The sequence below is a fragment of the Cystoisospora suis genome (assembly GCF_002600585.1).
Source record: "Cystoisospora suis strain Wien I chromosome Unknown contig_2201, whole genome shotgun sequence".
In the NCBI taxonomy this organism is placed as follows: domain Eukaryota; phylum Apicomplexa; class Conoidasida; order Eucoccidiorida; family Sarcocystidae; genus Cystoisospora; species Cystoisospora suis.
In genome coordinates, this window is record NW_027155000.1 from 1,160 (window position 1) to 25,151 (window position 23,992).

The 23,992-nt window shown below is 48.3% G+C and overlaps 3 protein-coding genes across 3 annotated transcripts in view; 2 read left to right on the forward strand and 1 right to left on the reverse strand.

Annotated features, from left to right (window-relative positions):
- CSUI_004644 (phd-finger domain-containing protein) overlaps positions 1–17,169 on the reverse strand; it is a gene marked incomplete at its 3' end in the record, with an annotated part of 18,323 nt that extends 1,154 nt beyond the window's left edge. The window contains exons 1-3 of the mRNA XM_068064829.1: positions 15,498–17,169; positions 955–14,977; positions 273–345 (exon numbers count right to left, since the gene is read on the reverse strand). Of these exons, the coding sequence (XP_067923193.1) occupies positions 273–345; positions 955–14,261 (13,380 nt within the window). The remainder of the gene's footprint in view (positions 1–272; positions 346–954; positions 14,978–15,497) is intronic.
- A 232-nt stretch (positions 17,170–17,401) lies between these two features.
- On the forward strand, positions 17,402–18,120 carry CSUI_004645 (uncharacterized protein). Its single transcript, XM_068064830.1, has one exon. It carries the CDS (start codon positions 17,726–17,728, stop codon positions 17,837–17,839), a length of 114 nt encoding a protein of 37 aa, XP_067923194.1. The 5' UTR covers positions 17,402–17,725; the 3' UTR covers positions 17,840–18,120.
- Positions 18,121–21,167: 3,047 nt separating this feature from the next.
- Positions 21,168–23,987, forward strand: CSUI_004646 (uncharacterized protein). The gene has a single exon (XM_068064831.1). It carries the CDS (start codon positions 22,053–22,055, stop codon positions 22,593–22,595), a length of 543 nt encoding a protein of 180 aa, XP_067923195.1. The 5' UTR covers positions 21,168–22,052; the 3' UTR covers positions 22,596–23,987.
- Positions 23,988–23,992: the final 5 nt, after the last annotated feature.

Below are 23,992 nucleotides of genomic sequence, written 5' to 3' on the forward strand. Positions count from 1 at the left end.
ATAGATAAAGATAGATAAAGATAGACAGATTAATACACACACTCTTAGCGACCTCCTTTGCCAGCCATACGTATGTCAAGCGGGATCAGATGCGTCTTCCGGTGTGCCCGGATGGGTGTCGGGCACGGAAGAGAAAAAGAAGAGACGAGACAAGAAAGCGAAGGAGTGAAGCAGGAAGAAAAGCTTCAAAGAGATAGATATAGAGAAACTATTCCCCATTGTCAGTATAATAGAAGAGAAGACAGCCTTGATCGATAGTGTCTATGGCTTACATCTTCAATCTCAGCCCAGCCTTTCCAGTCAGGTCTTTTCTCCCGTTGAACCGACTCTAGCAATCGCGTACAGCTGTACATACACATGCACACCACCCCGTAGCAGATAGCGGTCGGCTCGAAGACCAAGCAAACCATCCGCACACAGATGGGCATCTCCATACGTACATACATCAAAACATGTGTACTCATAGATACATACATACACGTACATGTACATACATATTCAAGCCTACATATTCATACACAGGTACAGACATGTACATACACTGGCCATGAGCAGTCTAAGATTTTCTTCTACGACCACCATATGTATCTACGCAAGGCAGTTCAAATGGAAGAAGGAATGACAGCTGAAGAAGAGAAGACTCCTACACTTCTAACCGATCACGTGGAGCTGAATGAAGAAAACATCTGCTTTCACAACTTGCCGAGTGACTGGGTAGATGGAGATATTTGCTATCTGATCTGTGACAGGGGAAGTAGCATCTCTCGGCTGTATCATCTATAGTGACTGTAGAATGACTCAGCTGAAGAAGTTGGCTAGATATGAGAGTAGGCGTAGAGATGCCTCCGCCACTACAAAAAGCGACCTCTTTCTAGATGTATCTGCAAAGATGTATGAAAGAGCAAAAGACAGATTCATCTTTCTCAAAGGAGAGAGAGGCTGAGCTGTACGTACATAGCCTTTTTCTCTTCGACAAGTGCCGCAAATCGCCAGAGGAGATTCTCCACCTCAACCGCAATAAGAGAAGAACGTGAATACGACGACGAGGTGTCTTTACGAGAATGAAGCTCTGAGCTCTTTCTCCTCGTCGTCATAACCGTCATAGCAGACTTCTCCTGATGCTGTCGTTCTTCTAGGTCTTTCTCCTCCTCCTTCCTTTTCACGTCTCCTATCTCGAAAAATTCTCTGCTCTTTGGAACTCCGTTCATCAGCACCGCCAGTGACCCTTCTTCTTCTCCTTTATCAGCAGTATTCTTATCCATATTCTGATCTCCGTGTCTATTCTTCTCCAGATCACATGTCTTCTTGTTCTCTTCAGTCTCCTTTCCTTTTATCTCTGTTTGTTCCTCTTCTTCTCCACCTCCTGCTCTTTTCTGCTCGGCGTCTGTCTTTTTCTCCTCCTCTGTCGTCTTCTTATGGCCACTTGCATCGTTCTTTGTCGCTGTCATGTCTGCATGCATTGAAGTGATAAGAGCAGAGGTCGAACTTGACTCATTCATCTCCACATCATCTTGTTGATCTTCTCCTCCTCCTTGAACGCCATCCTTTCCTTCCGACAGACGACGTTTATCTCTCTCTGTGTCTTTGCTTGCATACACTTGTTCTTCTTCTGTTTTGCCTCTTCTCTGATCGTCCTTCCCGGTATTATCAGTACTATCTCTCTCACGACCATTCTTCTTTGTTTCTTGCTTATTGTTTCTATCCTTACCATCACCTCCGCCGGCTACGTCGTTCTCATCAATCATTAATTCTTCTTCTTCTCCTTCCTTGTCCTCTCCTTTGCTGACCTTTCCTTGTTCTCCCCCTTGTTCTCCCCCTCTGGATGATGTACTTCCCGTACTCTTGACATTCTCACCTGACTCAACAAGAAGAGCGCGTTCGCCGCGTTCCTTCGTGAGACAGTCTAGCATATCGGACTTTGAGGAGCTCTCACCTTGCATCTCTCCCTCTCCTCCCTGGATTTCTTTCTCTCTCTCTCCCTCCTGCTTGTTCTCTCTCACAAGAGCGACTTCCTTGTCTTCCGATAAGACACGTCGGTTCTCTTCTTTCTTCATCGCTAGCACGCTAGCTCCTCCTTCTGGACCATCGTCATAGATGATCATCTTTGACGGGGGTCTTTCCTCACCCGCGTAGCTTCTCCGTCGTCTCTCTGATAAGCCTCTATCTCCCTGCTGTCGACTTTCTTCTTCTGTCCTATCTACTTGAGAGTGAAGGGAAGGTATATGAGGAGCATCACCAGGTCTAACGAGAGGAGAAGCCGCTGTATAATCAGATAGTCTTCGACACCGAGCGTGTCTGTCAGGATGTGTGAAAGAGGTAACTATCAACGTCTTGAGGTGATCTTTTCCCTCCTCCTTGCTTGTTGAAAGAGAAGAAGATGATTGGATAGTTGTTGATATAGACTCCCCTCCCCCTGGTAAAAGCAGAGGTGGCTGCTGCACCTTCTTTGAGCAGGAGGAAGTCTTCACATGAACATCCACCATTCCTTTCTCCTCCTCCTCCTCTAGAAGAACGTCCACGTTTCCTGTCTTAGAGAGAGGACCAGACGCACCATTCTGAGAAGATGACACGATTGCCGAGGTGGATTTCATAGTATCTTGATCAAGAAGAGAAGAAGAAGAGAGAGACGTTGACAATGAAGAAGAAGATGAAGCCACGCTGAGGCTATGGGGAATTGAAGGAGGAAGCGTTCGGCTTGTCGACACATCTTGACGTTGAGGTGATTGTGATAGTGAAGCATGACTATCGTGTATCCCAAGGTTGACATCTTCTTCATGAAGGCTGTCTCCTTTCTTCTCTCCCCCCCCATTCATCATTCTTCCTTTCATCCCTTCATCCTTCTCGTTATGGCGACAGTCTCCCTGCTCAGCTGTTCTTCTCCCTATTGCATGCGGACTCATGGAAGATAGACTAGTTCGACCTACATCGTCCATTCTTCCTCTCTTTTCTCTCTCTTGTAAGCTGAGATATGTTGACGGTAAGACATGTAAGCCTGAGGGGAGAAAGATCTGTCCTGGCAAAGGAGCCAGATGTGATTTAAGCATATGTTCTCTTATCTTGTCTCCTAGAGCGGATCGAAGCTTTGATTCGTAGACATCATCGACACTTCGAGTTCGTCGTCTGCCTTTCTTCTCTTGTTTCTTATCTATTCCTTTCTCTTCACCTTTTCTTCCTCTTCCTTTCTCTTGACGAGTCTCTGACCTAGGACTTGGCTGTTTTGCTTCTTCTCTCTCACAGGACTGCTGGAAAGAACCTGACAACACACAGGGGGGTGAAGAACATGTACGTACAAGAGGTGGAGAAGAAGAAGAATAAGGGGGAAGAGGGACAGGGGGAGGATAGTAGCAACAGGAAGAAGGAGAAGGATAGAAAGGAGGGAAAGAAGAGGGAGGGCCTGGGAAAGGTTGAGGGGGTGATGGGAATGAAGAAGGAGGAGGAGGTGAACAAGAAGAAGAATAACCGGGGTAAGGAGATGAAGCCACCGACGTAGGTAGAGATGTTGATGAGAATCGATCGCCGCTACTAGGTGGGGGATCGTTAGGTGTGTGAGTAGGCATGAGAGGAGGTGGACTTAGAGAAAGAGAAGAAGAAGAAAAGGGAAAAGCAGGAGGAGGAGGAGGGGAAGAAGGAGAAGGGCAGCACATAAGGCTTCCGGAAGGGGGAGGAGAGGAAGAGGGAGAAGGAGAACCAAAAGCCCCTCCTCCTCTTTCTCGATTGAGAGAAGAATTACATTCAGAGAAAGGTCGAAGGATTAAAGAGGGAAGTGTTCCAGCAGGAAGAGGTGGCAGACCCATGGAATGTCTTTGCGCATTCTCAGATGAGATATCAAAGAAACTTTTTTCCCCAGGAAGCCTTTCACTTCCATGTCGATTTGCATAGAATGTATGTACTGAATCGACTTTCGTCATCGATGCTCGTAACAAGCCAAGAGGGACTCCTGAAGGGAGCATCGACTTGGAGTAATTTCCAAACCGAAAGTTCTCTGCTATATCAGGAGGATAAAGACAGCAGTCTGGAGGTGAAGGTTTGAGCGCGGAGGCAGGTCCATAGAAAGGAGGTATCAAGACACCTGATGGCGGAAGAGGAAGAGATGAAGGGAACTGCCGATTACTCAATAAATTCGGAGAGGATGAAGAAGAAGAAGAAGGACGACTCCCTGGATACGTAGGGAGTAATGGAAGTGGGAAGAGAGGTGCAGGCCCAGTTGGCCCTGCAGGAGGAGAAGGAAGAGAGGGAGGAGGAGTAGAGAGAGGAGGACAAGGGGGTGGTAAAAAGTATGTAGTAGAAGGAAGAGGAAGAGATGGCGAGGATGGGAAGGATGGAGAAGGAAGAGAGGAAGAAGAAGGAAGAATAGGAGGCAAAGGACAACAAGGAGAAGGAGGAACGCCCCCGCCATGAGTTGGTTGTTGAGATGGAGGAACATGACAATAGGAAGGACTCTGATGAGTACTCGATGACGGTGCTTCTCCTACCCCTCCTTGAGCTGATGGGAGTGAGGAATAACCTAACGAAGAGGACGACGTGGTAGTTGATGGCATGCATGAAGGCGCAATAGCTCCAGCAGCAGGACCTCCAGAGACTTGAGTGCTCCCGAGAACTCCTGGATTGGAACTGAATGAAGTCTCCTGAGGGTCATGACGACGTGCTGACCTTCCTTCATATGAAGAATATGGCTGGTAGCCTGCCGAAGGATGTGAAGATGAGGGTTGTGGAGAGTCATACCTGTTAGGTGGTATGTTGTATGGATATACAGGAGCTTGAATGGTAGAAAGTGAAGAAGAAGAAGAACAAGAGATCGTTCCATCCCTAGGCAATGCTGGTAGCAGAGGAAGAGAAGGAGAGGAGTTCGGGTTGCCGCGGGCAGATGAGGACAGATGGCTGCTAGCAGTAGGAGCGGAGATGGGAGAAGAGTCTATTTGGTGAAGAGGAGGACGTCGATGAGTAGAGGAATAGATGGAAGACGGTATGGGGGGAGGACAAGAAGAGGAAAAGCTTCTACAACCTTGTTGTGTTGAAGAAGGACAATAGGAATGCGAAGAAGTACCAGCACTTTCTGATCGTCTTCTTGACGTCGGGCTCAATGAAGGAGGAGGAGAAGAAGAAGCATAATTAGCCGGCATGAAAGGGGGAGGTATAGTAGAAAAAGGAGGGACAGGAGGGACCTGCGAAGGATTGTTGTGTGGTGGTGAAGTTCTTCCTTCTCCTCCTCTCTCCCCTTCATCATAACATCCTGAAAGAGCCGTAGAAGACGAATAATTAACAGAGGAAGACGATGAAGAAGGGTCGACCACTCCACGAAAAGGCATTTGAGGTGGGGGGTAAGGACCGTCTGTTGCAAGATGAGGAAGAGAAGGTGGCATTGAAGCGGATGAACGTCTACTAGGGGATGACAGAAGACTAGTAGAACTGTGATGACCTCCTTCACCTCCTCTTCCAGCTGATACAGACCTTAGACTATCCTCACCCTCTCTTGCAGTTCCCCTATAACCCGCCCCACTATAGAAAGCAGACAATGTCGACATATGGCTAGGCTTGAACTCTCCTATAGGACCACTACTAGTAGTAGTACTCCCTGGCATATTACAGGACACTGACTGCGAAAGAGGAAGAGAAGGAGGGGGAGGAGTACATCCTGAAAGGGGCATCTGTGCTGGGGGCAGAGACGAGAAGGGCGGCTGAGAATAAGCGGAAGGAAAGAATGACGACGAGGAAGTCATGACAGAAGGAGAAGAAGCAGGAGGACCTTGACTCATGTTCGGTTGGAGAGGGCCAGGAGGATTCGGAGGTGGGAGGGATGTAGAACTTAAAGGAGGGAAGAATGATGTGCTCGGAGGGCCATATGAAGAACGAGAGTAAGAAGGAAGATTCTCTCCGGTCATCAGCATTGTCGAAGAAGGAGAAGATGAAGCTGAAGGAGATGACGGAGAATACGGATCTACTGGAGGTGATGAGGGGCCATTCAATCTTCTTGGGGCTTCTTCTGTATCGTGACTACAAGAAGGTTTCTTCTCATCCATCTTCATACCCTTCTTTTCTTCAACACGAGAAGTAGGAGACGAACGACCACGACACCTCGCTGCGCCTGCCCCTTCATCTGTACTACTGTCACCGCCCTGACTCAGTGAAGAAGATGTACGATAACACGAAGAAGAAGAAGGAAGAAGAAGAAAAGAAGAAGGAGGTGCAGGCACAGGCGCAGGCGTACAGGGAGTGTAATAGACAACAGAAGACCCAGGAGGGGGAAGATAACAACCTGGGGGAGGAGAAGGCTGAGGGTAGCAAGACGACTGAAGCCCTGATGAAGATGACGAGATGAAGTAAGGAACAGAAGACGAAGGAGCACATGGGACCCAAGCTATAGTTGTCGGTGGGACTTCATGTACAGGATAAGAAGACGAGGAAGAAGGCAAAGAAGGAGGGAGAGGAGGCGGAGGAAGAGAAGAAGAAGAAGAATAAGGATAAGAAGAGACAGATGGACCATAGTACATAGAAGGACACGGATTCATATGACTACCACTACTACTGCAACTAGGGCCATATCCACCGGCGAAGCGTCTCTCATGGTACCCCCCAGACTCTCCTCTTCCCCCTCCTTGTGAGGAAGGAGGCGGCGGTGAAGATGACGACGAAAGAGGCCCTGCATAAGACGAAGGCGCTTGGAGGGACGATGACGGCGAGGGAGACTGGTCATGAGAGGGCCCAAGACACGATGGCCTTGTTGTTGTATATCCTAAGGAAGTGGGGGATGATGAATAGCCATGTGCGGAAGGACTGCAAGGTGTCTGCGAAAAAGAAGAAGAAGCAGCAGAGACAGGAGGAGCAGGCGGAGGCAATGGAACGTTAGATGGTAGAGATGGAAGCGAGACACAAGAAGGTCGATCAACTTGAATAAAAGAAGAAGAAGATAGAGAAGCGCTATGACTTTTAGAAAGGTCTTGCTCGTCCCGTCTCCCTTCTTGAGTTTGTTCTTGTCTTGCCCTTGGAGAGCAAGAAGAGATGGGTCTGTCATCTGGTTTCTTCTCCCCTTCAAGGCATGTCAGTGCTTCTTGTCTTCCTTCTTCATTTGCTATTCTGACCTCTCCCTCCTCTCTCGTGTTCGCCTCCGCATGATGCATGTCAGAATCTTCTTCCGCTCCTTTATCCTTCTTCGACTTCTCTTCCACACTCCCCGGGGCCTCTTCCCTGCTGCCGTTGTCAACTGTCGTGTCATTCCCCGCCGTCTCTCTCTTTGTCATCGTTATTCCTGTTGCCGAGAAGCGGGAAGTTCCACTGCAACTGCCTTGATCGTTCTCTCTTAGAGCATCACTGGACGCACCAGAGGGTGAAAGATATCCGAGGGGGGAAGGTGAAGGATAACTGGGTGCCATAGGGACAGGCAAAGAAGAAGAAGAAGCGAAAAGACCGGGGAAACTAGTAGTGGTAGTAGGGGCTGTACCAGGGAAGTAAGGCGGAAAAGGAGAGGAAGGAGGAGGAGGAGGAGGGTATGAAGACGGAAAGAAAGAGAAAGATGACGTAGGAGTCGAAGTAGGAGAAAGAAGATAAGAAGGAGGTGAAGATTCATTAGTTGTGAATGAACTCATGGGGTTCATGAAAGGTGGAAGGGAAGAAGAAGATGAAGGTTTGAGATGGCATAAATCATTGAGAGGGATACGACCACAGTCCGTCCAAGCAGGTGATGGCCCTGATAGAATTGTAGGTAGAGGAAGTCTTTTTCTTCTTCCTTGATAAGATGTTGTCCTTCCTCCTTCGAAAAGAGAAGAGAGTCGTCGTTTTCTATCTCGTGGTGTGAACAACTCGAGAGGTGAGACTAAGAACGTGTGACTGGGGAGTTCTTCACTAGTGTAGCATTCTATCATCGATTCCATTGCCGTATCCCCTTCATCCTCTTCTTCCTCTTCTTTAGATGATGCTCTTCTCTTTTCTTTTCTTACATCACTCCCTTTCGGAGGTCTAGTCTTACTTTCTTTCTTTGTGATCTTCTCCTTCACAATTCCTTCTCCCACGAAACCTCCTACATCTCTTTTACCGCCTCTACTAACATGATCGCCTCCTTTCTTCGACTTTGAAGCTATCCCTACGTTCTTTCCTGCCCCCCCTCTTCCCCCTTGTTCTTGCTGTATCTCTCGTTCTTTGATCATCGTCACCATGGTGCTCGTCATCTGATCTCTTCGATTCTTTTTCTTCAGTGTCACATCATCTTCCTCATTAGTGCCTTCAAGATTAAGGAAACGCCCTCTGGCTATCTTCTCTTCTCCTCCTGCTCCTGCTGTCTTTCTTCCTCCTTTCGTTGCCGTCATAGTCTCTGTCTTTGAGTCACTATTGCATCTTCTGATGAAGCGACCACTCGCGTCACGAGAAGGAAGAGGAGGAGGAGGAGAAGAAGGACAAGAAGAAAAAGGATGCTTGCCAGATGACGATGAGGAGTAGATCGACCCCTGTGAAGACAATCTTTCATGTTTCTTCGAATCTCGTTTCCTTCCTTCACGTGGTGCCCCCTGTTGCTCTGGCAAAGAGGAGGAGTCTTCTTCTTCCCCCCCTCCTCTCTCCCCTCGCCCGAGAGAAAGAGATGAACGTCTTGTTGAAGTAACCAAATGAGAACTCTCTCGACATCTCCGTCGAGACTCTGTAAGCGCGAGCAGGTGAGAGGAATCCGAAGGGAAAGAGACAGAATGACGAGAAGGGGGAGGTGAACTTAAAGTGCCATCAAGGAGAGAACGTCCCTCTTCATTGACTTCTCTCTTGATCGGAGGAGGAGAAAACTCTCCCCCTAGCCCTTCACCTGTACTGCCTGATGCTAGAGAAGACGAGGAAGAGAGGGAACATACACCAGATCTATTATAATAAGAGAAATCGCTTGAAGTCTCTTCTCCTTTACGTGAGATAGAGTCTCCCCGAAGACGGGATGTAGTAGTAGTAGTAGCCGTAGTAGTCGTAGTTGTAGTAGTAGCACCAGTAGTAGCTCTCAGCGACGGAGACTTGGGTAGGGATGAGGACGATGATGAAGGAGTGATCAACGCCCTGGCGTTTTCTTTAGTCTTGTCACCTATTCGATCTTCTTCAAAGGAAGTCCTAGATCTATCTTGTTTTCTCTTCGGTTTCATCCCTCCGGAGTTATTCTTCTTCTCCATAGCTATGATATCCTCCTCTTCTTCTTGGTGTTCTTCCTCCTGGCTGTCTTCTTCCTCTTTCACGTTTTTCTCTGCATCTAGCTTCTTTTTCTTCACGAGTTCCTCTCCAACACCCTCCTTAACCCTGCCACAAAAAGAATCGCTACACCTCCTTGTATCTCTCGTCACCTTGCCTTCCTTATCACGCTTCATAGTCGTCACCCTCAACATGTTATCTGAAGAAGAAGATAGTCGTGCCATATCAGCTTTTCTTTCATCAGCACCTCCTCTAAGACATCCCACACTATAGGGAGAATCACTCCTTCCAAACGCATTCTGTTGATCTTCTCGAACTTCTTCGTGGTTCTTATGATCGTCTTCTTCTTCTTCTCTACCATCTTCTCTTATCATCCAGTCTGAAGGTCCTGTTGTCGAAGCAGCTATGACAGAAGCTAAGAAAGTGGACATATCCCCTGCTGTATCGCATTCAGGAGGGAAGTCCGTTGGTCCGAGATGATCGGGAATGAGGAGACTTAAGACAAACACATCAGGAGGTCGACAATTCTGTATCGATGGCAATGGATTCCCGTTCCATTTCTTATTCACAGTTGGAACAAAGACGTTTCTCAACAGCATGTCCTCCTCCTCTGCATCATCTCGATCGATTCCTCCTTCATCGTCGGTATCTTCATCGCCAAGACCATCTTCAAGATGATCCCTTTCGATGGAGTTCGCCTTAGTATCTTCATCTTCATCGTGAAGAGATAAGACCAAGGGAGACCTCTCGTCCCTCCCCTTTCCTTTCATATGAGATGAGAAGGTCCCCTCTCGCTTCTTATTTACACGACTGTCGCCACTGCTAGTACTACTATCGAAGAAAGAATCCTTTCCTTTTCTTCTTCCTGTCGACATCCCACCTCCCCCCCCTCCTCCTCCTCCTTCTTGCTGGGGCTTTCGCTCGCCTTGACGATTCTTACTGATATTTGTATTCTGATGGTGAAGATACTGAGGATGATGGAGAAGATGAAGGGGGTGATGGCGATTCGAAGGAAGATTCTTTTTCTTCTTCTTACTGTTGCTGTTGTTCGTGGGAGATGAAAGAAGACCCGACTTCACTTTGCTCACCTGGGGCTTCTGCTGGCTCGAACTCTCATTCCCCCCTCTCCCACCGCCATTACTGAGATTCTTCGTAGATGTAAAACGCCCTATGGCATCTCGCTTAGGCTCAAAGTCCCGAGCCTTTCCGCTTCCTGTTGCACTTCCTCGAGCTCTTGAAGAAGGCGAATGGCCTCCTCCTCCTCCGCCAATTCCCTCGCCTCCTGAAGACGTCATCATGGTCGGTGTTTTACTCGCAGCTGCTGTTGGTCCTGATCTGAGAGATGAAGATGAAGAACTTCGATAGGAAGAAGAAGAAGGAGGAGGAGGATGAGAATGTTCTCTTCCTTTGTCTTTCCCCTCGAGAGTCTCCCCCCCCCTAGTAGTGGTAGTTGTTCCACTCTCTTTCTTCAAGGGTTGAGAGATAGACTTATGAGGATGGAGCTCATTGACTAAAGTCGCCCTCTCTGTTGTACGGGAATTCTTCTTACGCGGACTATGGAGAGCATCCTTTACATCATCCATCTCATAGTAAACACGATCCCTTCCTTGATCGAAGGGGATTGTCATCTCTTTCTTATGGCCTCCCCCTACTGATCTTTTTCGTACATCATCTTTATCTTGTTCGATCTCGAGGATACTATCTTTGTTTCTCAAACGTGGTGATCGACTATAATGAGTCTTGTGCTTTTCTCCTTCTCGCAAATCCTTCTTCTTACCAGTTGCCATCATAGTCAAAGTCCCACCAACAGGGGAAGACGTGTCTACACTAGGACGGCCACGAGGCATCTGATGCTTCAGATGAGCTATGAGCTGTCTATGATGAAGAGACTGAAGTAAAGCAGGATGATTCGATCCTGGCACAAGAGAGAAAATACTCTCATCTCGATTCTTCTGATATATGGACAGAATGGACGGGTCTTCATCTTCTTCCTCTCCGACATGATTCACCATGTTCTCTTCTTTTGTCAAGCCGGAAGAACCACTCACGTCTGGAGAGGCTATAGGAGAGACCAGGGCCGTAAGAGGAGTAGGCGAAGGAGTGGATAGAAGAGTCGACGGTGTCTTTGGAGAAGAGCATGGAGGAGGGAAGAACGAAGAGGACTTATCAGGAAGGAGAGGACGAAGAAGTTTCTCATTCTCTCCTGTTGAAGAAGAAGCAGAAGCTGTTGTCTTGGAACGAAGAGCAGGAGACGAAGAAGAAGAAGAAGATAAGAGAGATGATTCCTGTACTTCTTCTCTCTTAACATTATGATCAGCAGCATACTTATCACCTTCTGTCGATCTTTCTCCTTCATCGCTGATCTTGATGATCTCTGTGATATCATGCTCCTTACTCCCACTGCGATTACCGCATTCGCCTTTGTGCTTTTCTTTCTCTATCGTACTTTTCTCCACTTGTTGAGAAGTCGCCTTCATCGTGGCCCTTTCTTCCTTCGTATTCTTCTCTTCGCATTCTTCTTCCCTCGTACCCCTTTCCTTCCCTTCTCTCAGGTCACCTTGGATCTCCGGTTCGTCTCTTCGTCGTTCACTACCATCATCTCTTTTCTCCTCTTTCAAAGCATCCTCACTCCCCTGTAGATGCTCTGTGACTTTTGCTAACGAGGGGTTGTCGAAAGCATCATGGACTTGACCTCTCCTGCGATGATCCGCATCACCCTCCTCATCGGGACCTGAGCGGAGATCTCGATTCTTTGTAGCTCCGTCTTCATCCTTCTTCTTATCTGATCGATGAGAGAGAGAAGAAGAGGAGCAGTCTTCTTCGTCTTCTCGCTGTTGATGTAAAGCTAGTTGTTCTTGTCGTTTGAGAGAATATTCACGACCATCATCTTCTTTCTTTTCTTTCTGGTTCTTGAGGAGAGATTCTTCTTCTGTAGATACACCCCGGACTTCATCATCTATTTCTTTCGTCTTTGTACATAGAACCCTTACACTATCTTTCTCTCTTCCTTCTTCGATTCTTTCTCCTGCGCTTTCCGCTGCTAACAAAGAAGGAAGACGAGAAAGACGGCCATCATCATCATGATGCTGAAGACCTTCTCCCTCTCTCACTCCTCCTCCTGGACTCCCTGGATTTGGGTGTCCTGCCCCGGTAACGACCGTTCCTGTAGACGGAGCTTCACGACTCTTAACGAAGTTCTTCTCATGCGAAGGAGAGAGATGTCTTGAACTGGAGAGATCAGAAGAAGTTAACGCTGGCTGGGTCTTTGCAGGGAAAGAAGAAGAGGAGTGAGCCGATAAAAGGGATGAAGGAGGCGAGGAGGAGGAGGAGGAAGGACCAGCCCCGTGAGGGCGAGAAGAACGAGAACAAGACGACGGGGAGGGCTGATGAGAGCCCGAACAAGAAGAAGATGAAAATGAAGAAGAAACCTGGTCACCCTGGAGAAGTGCTTGCTGAGAGGAGGAGGAGGAAGAAGAAGGAGGTTGACGAGGACAGAGAGTACAATCTACGAGAAGATTAGACGGCCACGCATGCTTAACAATTCTCCCAGTCTTGAATGAGTACGTGGGGCGATCTAAGTCAACTGTACTGCTCCGATATAAAGTTGACGAGGATAACGACGAAGATGAAGAGGATGACAAGGATGAAGAACTGCTGCGTGGTGAAGAAGAAGAAGGTGAAGAAGAATAGAGAGGCCGTGACAAAGAGACGGATTTAGAAGAAGAAGAAAGAGGAGAAGAAGAAAACTCATGGCACGCAAGACTTCTTTGACCGTCTGATGCTGTTGATGAGACCCCAGGGGAAGGAGAAGGAACGGTAGGTGGATGTGGTCCTGTTCCTGGATAGAAAGATTGCATGCAATGAAAATGAGTAGGAGGGACTGGGTAAGAGGACGGAGGTTGAGAAGGAAAAGGAAGAGAAGACGAAGAAGAAGACCTCGGATGCGAGTATCGAGGAGGGTAAGAAGGATCCGGGGGAGGACAAGGCTGACAGTGTGTATGACTTGAAGAAGAAGAAGAACAAGCTGCAGAAACATCAGCCGGATGAAGAGAAGAGCGAGATCTAGGCGACACACAAGGATGAGAAGAGACTGCTGTAGCATTTTCTCTAGCAAAAGAGGTTTCATTGTTGGATAGCAAAGAAGAGGACGACGAAATGTGACTGTCTGGTCCGCTTCCTCCTTGTCCTCCTCCATCATCATAGTTGTGTTTCTCATACGTACTCTTCTTCTCCTCTTCTCTCAATAGCACTTCACTACGGACGTCGTGATTTCCTTCTCGAGAGGAACCCCGACGAGAACCAGCTTTCTCATCGCCATCATCTGTTTGCATAACTTCTTCTCTGCCGTCCATCTTCTTTTCTTCTTCTGCCTTATGTGCCACCCTTCTACAGTGACTGTCTATACACGGTTCTCCTCCCTCCTCTTTCAGCTCTTCCTTTCCCTTGTCTCTTCGTTGTTCACTTGCTCCTCCTACCCCCACCGAGTTTGTCTGTCTTCCTTCTGTTTCCTCGTTCATCACTCCGTCTTCCTCTCCATCAAGCCTTCTTGGAATCCCCCCTGAAGAGTGGTCCCTTTGCCCTCTCCCAGCGATCTTGCTAAACATCCTAGTGGTCGTGATGCCATATGGTGCCCCTGTCATGCTACTACCTCCTTGATCCTCCTTCTCCTCTTCACCATGGCACCTAGCTGCCTTGAAGTCTTCCTTCTCAACAATACCTTGTTCGCTCCGTTGTCGTAAATAGGGCAAGACAGCTGTAAGAAAGAGATCGCTACTTTGTCTATGGTGATGAAGAAGAGCCAAAAGACGTGGATGAATAGCCGTAAAGTACTCGGCATCTGTATCTATCCAAAATCGCTCTTCTTCACTATCATTACATCCAGCCCCCCCGCCTCCTCCTCCTCCTGAGGCGACACCTCCCTGGATACTTGACGAACGATCGCATGTCGCACTCGCCGTGGGACTTGGAGAAGCTCCGCCACTGTCTACATAATTTTTCAAAGAATCGCTTCCCCCTGCTCCGCCTTGATGGTGCTGTTGCCCTCCTGGTGTCCCTCCTCGTCCTCCCCCACTTCGGCCGCGAGACTGCCTCGCCGCCGCGGTCCGTGATCCCCCCATGCCTGCCTCCTTGCTTGTCGCGATATACAAATGCAATCTTTCTTTCTCTCTCTCTCTCTTTCCCTTCTGAAGTGCGAGTGACTAGAATGATGGATCAATGAGAAGAAGAAGAAACTCAGTTATTTGATTCAGACTTCCCACCCCTCCTTTGAGGGGCCAGAGAAGAGAGACAGGAAAACTCGAGACGAGACAGAAGGAAACTGCGAAATAGGAGAAGACAAAAAAAAGAACTGAGATATCCAACAGAATAGAGAGAAGGAAGGAAGAACGATAAAGAGAGTTTCTTGTATACCGAATAAGGGGGAAGAGAGAGGTTGTATAGGCTGAGAAGGTCTCTTCCTTGAAGAGAGACTGAGGACCTTAAACCTTGGGTGATGCAAAGTATGATAGCAATGATACTTAGTGAAAATGTGCACTGCGACAAAAATAAACGATGAGATAATGAAATGTAAAGAACAAGCTCATCCATGTGCGTGTAAGTGGTCCTTGCCGGAACAGAACGACCTGCCTCTTTGACCCCCTTATGAAAAGACAGCCGAGTTGCCCGAAAGAAGAGTCTCGGGTGAATCTTTAACAAAAAAAACCAAAAGCAAGAAGACAGCACACACGAACTGGAGGTTAACTTGTAAGCCTCACTCTCGCTTTCTTTCTTGTCGCATTCCCCGCCTTGCGTCAACAGACGTCGAAGCAGATATGTCAGCTTCATGCACCACCTTCTAATAGGAGAGACAAGACAGGAGACAGAAAAAACAACCCTTCTCCCAATAGAAAAGCCGATAGGTGTGGGGGAGAAACCTTCTTTATAAGAGAAAGAAAAAACGGTCAGAGAGAGTGAATGACCAAATGAAAAGTACCTCTCTCGTGTCTGTTTGTATCTAGGGAGCTTCTCCAGAGCTCTGCAAAATTGATAAACTCCCTCGGCATGTGTCTAAGTAGCTAGTAGATATCTATAACTATACATGCGTACATAGGGAGAGACCGAGAGAGACGCGCGTATGTATGTAGTTGTGGACGAATACACACGTCCACATGCACCTCTTCACCCCTGACATACACGGCCTGGGGGAGGGCATACATGTGTGTGTGTGTGTATCTATACAGGTGTTGGTAGGCGCGCCGAGATAACCAAGCCTTAATTGAAAAAGCCAAGGAATGTGAAGTCTCCTTAATCTCCTTGAGAGGAGATATCTTGGAAAAAAGGAGATGCGGGGAGAACACGAACCTACGCCTACCCACCTAGAGAGCAGGGGATGGGCTGAAGATGATCTTCTCTCATATAAAATCAGTGCAGACCCGCCGATACAAAAGACGAGTAAGGCATACAACGAATAGACTGAAGAGATCAGAGGAAGAAAGGAAAGAAAGGGGGATTTCTCCGGCAACACGATACGAGTTGTTCGGTGCTGCGTCTTTTGGACATATGAAGAAAGAAACAGATGAGAGATCTGACGAAGCCGAGAAATGGCCGCGATGACAAGAATTCCCTATCCAGCGACTTAAAGACATCAACGGAGAGATAGATTGATAGATGGACCCCTTTGGCTGGAAGAAAAAAAAAACGAGTGAGAAAGGGAGCTTTAGAAGTATTGGCAGGTTGAACTATCAACGACAAGAGGAGAAGAAGACAGGGAGAGGGTGGGGCCTTTCTTAAAAAACCAAGAGGAAGGAAAGAACGAAGGAAGCACAGAGTGAGTACGTAGAATGAAAGGCCTATACACAAAGATACGTACAGATAGAGCTTTGCACTGTAAGTGATGAGAAGAGCTCTGCAAGGTGCTTTAGAAACAAGAATGCCCACGAACAGTGGTGGCGCAAGGATAGGAGAGAAGTCTTTGAGAAGAGCGCTATGTTTTCCTTCTCCGATGGTGGGAAGAGAGGTCTAGGCTGTGGAAGACAAAAAGAAAGAAAGAATGAGTAAGCTTCATCATTTTGGTACATATGCCTGTACTAGAGAGAAAACAACAGCCACAGGGGAAAGACGACAGGGGGAAAGGAGAGTTAAAGACGACATAAACAATCGAGTTGACTCGCCTAGAAGGGACTGCCATCTACAAGAGAATGTGAGTCATAAACAAACCTCCTCCGGTGCTTGGAGCCTGATGTGGAAATCTCACGAAGAGCAAGACAAGAAGAATGAGAGGTAGACCCCAAGGTTACATTATTTAGGCCCTCTCTTCACGCTGTCGTCATCCCTTCAAGAACTGTTAATCCCTAGACCGGACGCACAGAGTTGAAGGCCCTCTTGCGTGCTTATCTAAGAATCTCGGGCTCGAGAGGAGAAACAAGAAGAAACAACAGGAAGGACCCGACCAACGGCGCATCAGAAGCAGCCGATGCATGCGAAGTGACGGAAAGTAACGACGGGTGCCGTCCAGAAGAAACAAAGTTGTAAGTGAGCCTCCATGGGAGCGACGGATGGAGGAAGGAAACCAAAGAGTGTAAGAACAGAAGAAGTAGAAAGGAAGTCTGGCTTGTGATATACTGAAGCAAGATGGAGAAGAAGACCTCCTGATGAGAACGCGGCAACGTATGGGAAAGGAGGAGAAAGAGAATTTCGCCGGAGCGGACTGACTGGGATTTGGGGAGATTCTGTGGAAGACGAGGAGAGAAGTCCCGGGTAAGAAAAGCCGTCTCAAAAGTCCTTCGTCGCGTGAGAACAAAAGCAAGTGCGCCTCTTTTCTAAGTCCTGGGAACGCAAGACAAAAGAAGTGCAGAGAGAAAACGAGGGAAAAGAGGAGGAGAAGGGTGATGCCGCGACAAGTAGGGGAGATAGATGGGAGACTGAGAGGAGAAGGAGAGAAGAATTGAAGCACAGGATGAAGAGAAATCCCTATCCTTTTGACAGGGAAAAGTGCTTACAAGCGTAGAGGACACCAGAAAAGCGAAATTACGCCCAAATTGAGAAAATCAAGAACAAAGATGAAGCAGAGAGCCCCCGTAAGGGGAGAAAAGTGGAGAGGAGGGAGTCACAGCAGCAGCAGCAGCAGGAGCAGTAGTAGTAGTAGCAGTCGCAGGCGTACTACTTGTCTGAAGGACTCCTCCCTCCTCCTGTGTGCTGCCACACGGCGCCTTATGATTCTCGGGTCCATCAAGTAGCTGTGCTAATTCGATAGTGGTAAAAGCTAGCCGTCAAAAGACGTATTTTATTGAAGCAGATGTGAGGTTATCTTTGGAAAAAGAAGAAGACAAGGGAAGGTAAGCGTTCAAGTCTTATCCGTTGTGACCTTTCCTTGGCCCGGCAGCCGCCTAGTGGCGGCGGACTGTGTCGTACCGACCGATGCTAGGGGAGTTGAGAAGGAGGCCGCCATACTAGTAAAATGTCAATTGTGCGCCACCAGTCAAGAAGATGAGCGACATAAAGCTCTCAGGGCTTTTCTCGTCGATTATCCTATAGAATACCTAGAAATGACCCTGATGGATCATTTTCACGTGTGCCTTTCTTTCACCTTGTGATTGAATTTTCTATGCCACTTCCAGCAGACACAATCAACCGAACAAACGTCGTCGCCCGATTAAACGTGAGGGAAGAAGAATTTGAAAGTTTTTCAGCAAAGCAAAGGAAGGACTTACCTGCTTGAGCCTCCTTTTAGCGTCTTGTGTGTGTTATGGTGGTCGAAAGGGGAGTCAAGAAAGAGCCGGTTGACTGATTCTCGCACTTCGCGTCGGGCATTGGAACTCTCTTACTTCACGAGGTTGAGACATAAAGAAAAAGGCGCTGAGAGATGGCCGCCTTATCAGCTATGTCTTCGTCGTGTGATACTCAAAACGCTTCCGTGTACGTCTGTGTGCTAGAAGTGACGGGGCCTTCGTATTCCGTGCCTTTCTACCCCTTTTGTTCGAACCCTTCTACGGCTGGAGCAATATTTCTCACGGTCATTGGTTCTCAGTTTTCCGGAAGGTCCACAATTCTCAGAAATACACGAGACACGACCGCTGTTGTGACCCACGATGTGTAGGAAAGGATGGATCGACACAAAGGATCTCACTAGATGTAGACATCGTCGGACGAGTTTGCTTTTTGTCGTAATCGCACGCAGAAAGGGTGAAATGATACCGCGATGTACCACCAGACAGTTTCCGGTGTACAATGAAGGTAAATCTAGGATCGGTCGTCGTATTTCCCTGCAGACAGAAAAACCAAGAAAGCTGTCCCAGCCCCCGGGCCCCGCTTTCCGGCTTGTCTCGTCGCTCGTGCGACAAGGGCTCGAGTAGCCCAGGTGGAACGCACACGGGGTCGTAGCCGAATGATGTTAGTCGGCTAGGCAAATAATGATCAGCTCCGGTTCCTGTTTTCTTCGTGGAGGCGTCGTCCATCTATTCGACACTCAGGCCGGTTAAGTGTGCCGTTGATGCTGCTGTTGGATTGTACGTGTGGAAGTGGCCACACGACACCGACAAGCTTCCGGCCGGTGCCGCGTTCGCGCGGTGTAAAGACAACCTGTGTTGAATGCAGGCGGTAGTTGGCTGCGCTGCAAGACACAAACTCCGGACATGACGACATCCACCATTGTCGGCTGGCGTGCCGTTTTAAGAGGTGACTGGGGAATCTATTCGCCCGAATCGTTGTCATACACTAGTTCGCCACAGCCATGGTATTTCAGCTGCCTGTCTTTTACTCTCCGATGCCTGTGAAGGAAACGGACACCGCTCTTGTGGCGCTGAGTCGGGTATAGTGGTCAGCAACTGGCCCTTATGTGAAACGCACTGTTACAGCTTGACACATGTCACCGCAGTACAGTAACGCGTCATAGCTCTCTACAGTAGACGTTTACTCCTTGGATTCGTCGCTTGTTAGCTTCAGGCAGTGCGGAACACCCCAGCATCTGAATACCAGGGTTCGGACGAGACAAGAAGAGGTCATCGGGTAAGATCGAGTGCGCTTCTTCTTCTTTGTGGCAGCTACTAGAAGCACCGACGCCGCGTATACTGGTGGGGTCACGGCAACATGTGGCTTTTCAGGCCAAGCCACTGCAGTGAACGTCAGCGAAGAGTCCGCTGCTAACTACAAACGCTTCCCTCAAAATGGGGCGTTGCTGTTTCTGTCAGTTCATCTCCCCAACAGAACTTTCAAAACGAGTGGAGAGGAGTCGGAACCCATGGAAGGTCGACATCTGGGCTGTTGAAAGCGACTTCGGTGGTGGGCCTGTTTGACGTGGTTTGCTTGTTCTTCAGAACTCAAGAGCGTTTGCAGACGGGATGACAGCCGGTAGTGCACGAGAACCCGTGTCAGAGTAAACCCGATGCGCTCCGGAGTATTGACAGCGTCATCTTGCCTTTCGAATCATTGCAAAAGTTTCCGGAGGGACAAGAATCATCTGCTGTCCACTCGCCGGCATCTGGTATCACGCCCGCGATAGAGAGTGAACTTGCCTGTGTCCCCTCAGCTGATAGTCGGCCGATGAGCTGCTACGGTAACGCTGCGTCAAACAGCCGCCGATGTTTCGGCGACGGTAGGAGCTCCACAGCCGGTGGGGTCGCCGGTGCCGCAACAGCTGCACTCAGAAGGGCGAACGCCCTGGACCCGCTGGGCACGCGGGGAGTGTGTAAGCAAATTGTTCCGCGAGCAGCTGACCTCGTGCGACAGCCGACAGAGTCGCTGTTCTGAGACAAGAGCCCGAGAGGTGTCATCATCCCTCAAGAGAGCCAGACTGTCTCCGTGATATCAGTCGCGGTTGATAGATCGGAGTCTTACAAGCGAGTCGAGCTGTTCACTCTTTAGTGGAAGCCATGATCTTCGGGAGCGTTCACGGGGACCGGACGTCCCGACGACATGCAGGGCTAACTCTGTGCTCAAGTCTGCGTGTCGTTGGCGAAGGTGTTCGTACATTGTGCAGAAGTCTGTTGACTAAGTGTTCGGCGCTACGTTACATACGCTGCCACACTAAGCTGTTGCCTCAGCTCGTGGTCCCGGCTAGCCTTAGCTTAGTGCCTCCAGTCGCGACCCTTCAGGCAGCAGAGCCTGTGACGTTCCTTGGCGGGGATTGGGCTAAGTGCGATGCCGGCTGCGCAAGGGGACCTGAGAGCCGCCGACAACTATTAAGCGGTCACAAGCTTGTCGGGGCGCGTCGGCCGCCTGTGTCGGTTGTAGACCTTTAGCTATAGAGCCTCGCTGCCTCTCCGTGGCGAATGTTGTGTGAGCCGTCGTTAGGAACAGCCAACACACACATGCTGCGTCTGTGGTTCTCGCTGTTGTAGTTACTCCTAGGGTTTACCAGGTTGATACTGACGTCATTGCTGATACTAGTCTACGGACCGCGGTAGAATTCCAACTGAATTTCCTTTTTGATTACATCAAATTTCCCACTTGCATTTGAGCCTCGGTCTCGAGACAACTTCTTTGTACCATGATTGCGCCTAGTCACCCGACTGAAAAGTCTGTGTGCTGGTCTCCTGGCCAACAGGAAGACGTGGCGACAGCGCCAGCGCCGCTGGCTTATATTCGGAGAAAGCGCCAGCTGTATCGAAGGAGAGGAAGCAGGGGGGGACGGGGGAAGAGGAGAGGAGTAGGGTCGGGCGGAAGCCTCACTCACCATTCAACTCCCGCTTGCCGTTCCCTTTCTCCCAGCCTATTCGTTTCCATCTCTGGGCCAACAGAGTACCATGCCTTTAAATCATAGTATCAGAAGTGCCGTGCCTGGGTACTTTATGAGACGAAGTATATCGTGGTGACTCCTTGGGGAAATATACTTGTGGATCCGTCTTCAGCTGTTGCAAGCACAGCACGTTGTGCTTGAGTCCTCTTCCTGAAGATGGCTACAGATCCTATCTTTCTCTGTCCATTAGTCTCCCTTCGTCATGATGCTGGTACAGCACCGCGGTTGGTAGAGTGCTGCGTTTTTAAGGTAGCTGGAACAGTACACTGTAAAATACGTACGACCACGGAGGCTGCAGAAATCTCCTCTCACAGTTCCCCTAACACGGACACCTACTGTGCCCGCCGACGTTCCGACCACTACTAACTCCTACGGTTACGACCACTGGGACCAGAATCACTCGTCAACGGCTAGCGGAAGGGTGACACCGGGATCGACAAGAGAAATACTTGCCCCGTAAGCAGGGCGAGTAAGATAGAGATGACTGCCCGGGTATGTCCTTACTGAATGAAGGCAAGCTGGCAAACTCCAAAGCCTTCCGTTGCATACCTCCAGTTACAGTCATTCACATGTAGAATGAGAAAGAGAATCAAGCCTGCGGTATCATCACGAGTCGGTCGAGAGTTGAGCGTACTGCCAGGATTCCCGCCACGACAACCGTAGGCGCGGTCCCCCCTCCGGTTTCGCCTTGGACTGGGGTTATCTATCATTATAGTCGTCTCTAGACTTCCCTCTTGTTTCCGAGTTGTTCCATAGGATTAAGAATACAACATCTTGGTTGTAAAGGCCTTTCTCTGATAATAAGTTGCCGCGGCCATAGAGGCATTTGCTTCCTTTTCTTTCTTTCAGAGCACATATCAACACGAATTGTGAGTGAGGGGTTCCCCTTTCGCTCAGCTCGTAAAGTAAACCAAAATCGCCATGGCCGTCCCTCCCATTGTGTTTTCTCGGGAATCGAAACTTTGCCTTTTCTTGTAGTAGCGGTCTTTCAGGAGACATTGTAAAGAGAGCTGAAGTTTTTCTCCTCTCTTTCCTCTCTCTTTTTATGTGTCCAAACTAGTTACTGTTTGGAAAGCGCTGTAATAGTTTGTAAAATAGCCAATCCTCTATTGTGCTGCGTGTTGGGTAGTCGGGAAAGAAAAACCGAAGAGACTAGTTTGTCAGCTCGCCGGTGTTCAGCTGCCCGACTCATTCATGCATGTTTCTTATCGTCTTTTCTTTTCTTTTCCCTGTTGTTCTCTCGTTCTTCTTCCCTTTACTTCTTGCTTCACGTATCTTTGCCGAATTCAGTAGCAGAATCTTCATCTCCCCCACTTCTTTTTGCTTGTCTTCTGACTTTCTCATTTCGGTCATCTTCCCTAATGGTCCTCTTTCTCTAATAGTTCATGCATCTTCTTCTTGTCTTTTCTTAAGGAATCTAAGAAAGTACCTTTCAACCAATCAACGACGCCTTTCTCCCGATGTTCCTGATTTGACTCTCTCTCCCACTACGACACCGATTACTACTCAAAAAGCCCTCTTACTTACCCCGTGTCTCCCATTTCTCAGCTTTCCGTTCTTGTTCGTTTTCTTTGCTTCCTCCAAAAGAAAGATGTCTCTTCTTCAGCGTGACCATCTACGCTGTGTTCTCTCATTTCTTGTTGGGATGGAAATGCAGGCCAACAGGCCTTGTTCCTCGCCTTTCCTCCTCATGGCTCATCGAGGAAGACGTACACTACACTCCCTCATGCTGTCTTCATGAGGTATTGTTGAATGTTTCCTCGTAACTAACTTACACAAAACTTTTCTTTGTATTCGGGAACTCCCGTTCTTTCTTCCTCTTTTCATTCTCCATTCAGGTAGACAGACGGAAAAAGTCTGTTTGTCTCTATCCAGAAAGACGAGATAGATAGATAGATCAGTAGATGAATAGTTAGTCGTTGTCACTTTTTTATCTTCCTGTTTTTCCAGATTTCTCACAAGGGAGAAGGTCTCTGAAATCGCTGATTAGCTCAAAGAGGAAGAAGAAGACAATCCTATGATAATGTGCAGTCAGTCTTTTCTTCTTCGTCTTCCCTTCGTCATTACACCCGGAAGAATGGTGGTGTATGATGCGCGGCAGGATAGATATCTTCCAACGACTGATCAAGAAAAGCACATGAGTTACTGCGTGGACAGAGGGAGATCTTTTCAAATCGCAGATCATCATCTCTATGCGGAAGCATCATTAACATCTCCGGCGTTTTTTTTTTTCTTTTTCTTTTATGAGACTACAGCGACTGGCCGTTTATACGGGAGTCCTTTTCCTTCTTCTTTCAGCTTCTTTCTCTTGAAGAAGAAAGAAGAGAAGGCGGATGGCTAGGTAGATAGATAGGTTCGGTGGAATCGATCTATCCAGCCCGCATCCATTCAGTCGGCCTTCTTCTTGATATCATAAAAAAGCTCCTATTCCTTTTCTTCATTCACCATACATTCTTCGTTTCCTTCTTTCTTTTGTTCTCTCTTTTTCTGTTCTCCCCGTTCTTTTTCACCCTCGCCTTTTCACGCCGTACCAGGTAGGAGGTGTACTTCCAGCATCGACAGACTTTTTGGTCAGTTTTATCTTCTGTCTCCCCTATCGTTTCGTTGAAAGGCGCAGAGAGAAAGCGGAGTTTATAGGAGATTGGAGAATCAATCAGATTTCGAAGGAGACTGGGAAGATCGTCAGCTTCTCCCCGGGTTGTTATCGGAGTCATTTTTTCTTTTTCAGCCGTACATACACCGCAGTTGTTGTATTTTTATCATTCGCTCTCCGAATGTGAGGCAAAAAGACCTTCTTGCTCGCGGCTTCGTTAGGCTCCTTAAGAAGAAGAAAAGGAATGAAAACGAGCGTCTCGGAAGGAGTCGCGCTTCTGTTTGCTCAACTTTCTTCCTCGCTCCTTACTTTTTTTTTTTGCTTTGCATACCTCCACTTTTCATGGAGAGAAGTCCTCTGTTCTTTTTCTTTTCTTTCTTCTTCCTCGCGCATCTCCTCTTTGTTTGGCCCCCCCGAACTCACAGCGGGAGAGTTAGGGAGAGACTTTGTTTTTTTCCCATGAGAAGGCAATCAAGTCACTTTCCACCCATCTTTGTTTCTTTCGGTTCTCCTCCTCTCATGGTGAATGCCTTTCTTTCTTTCTT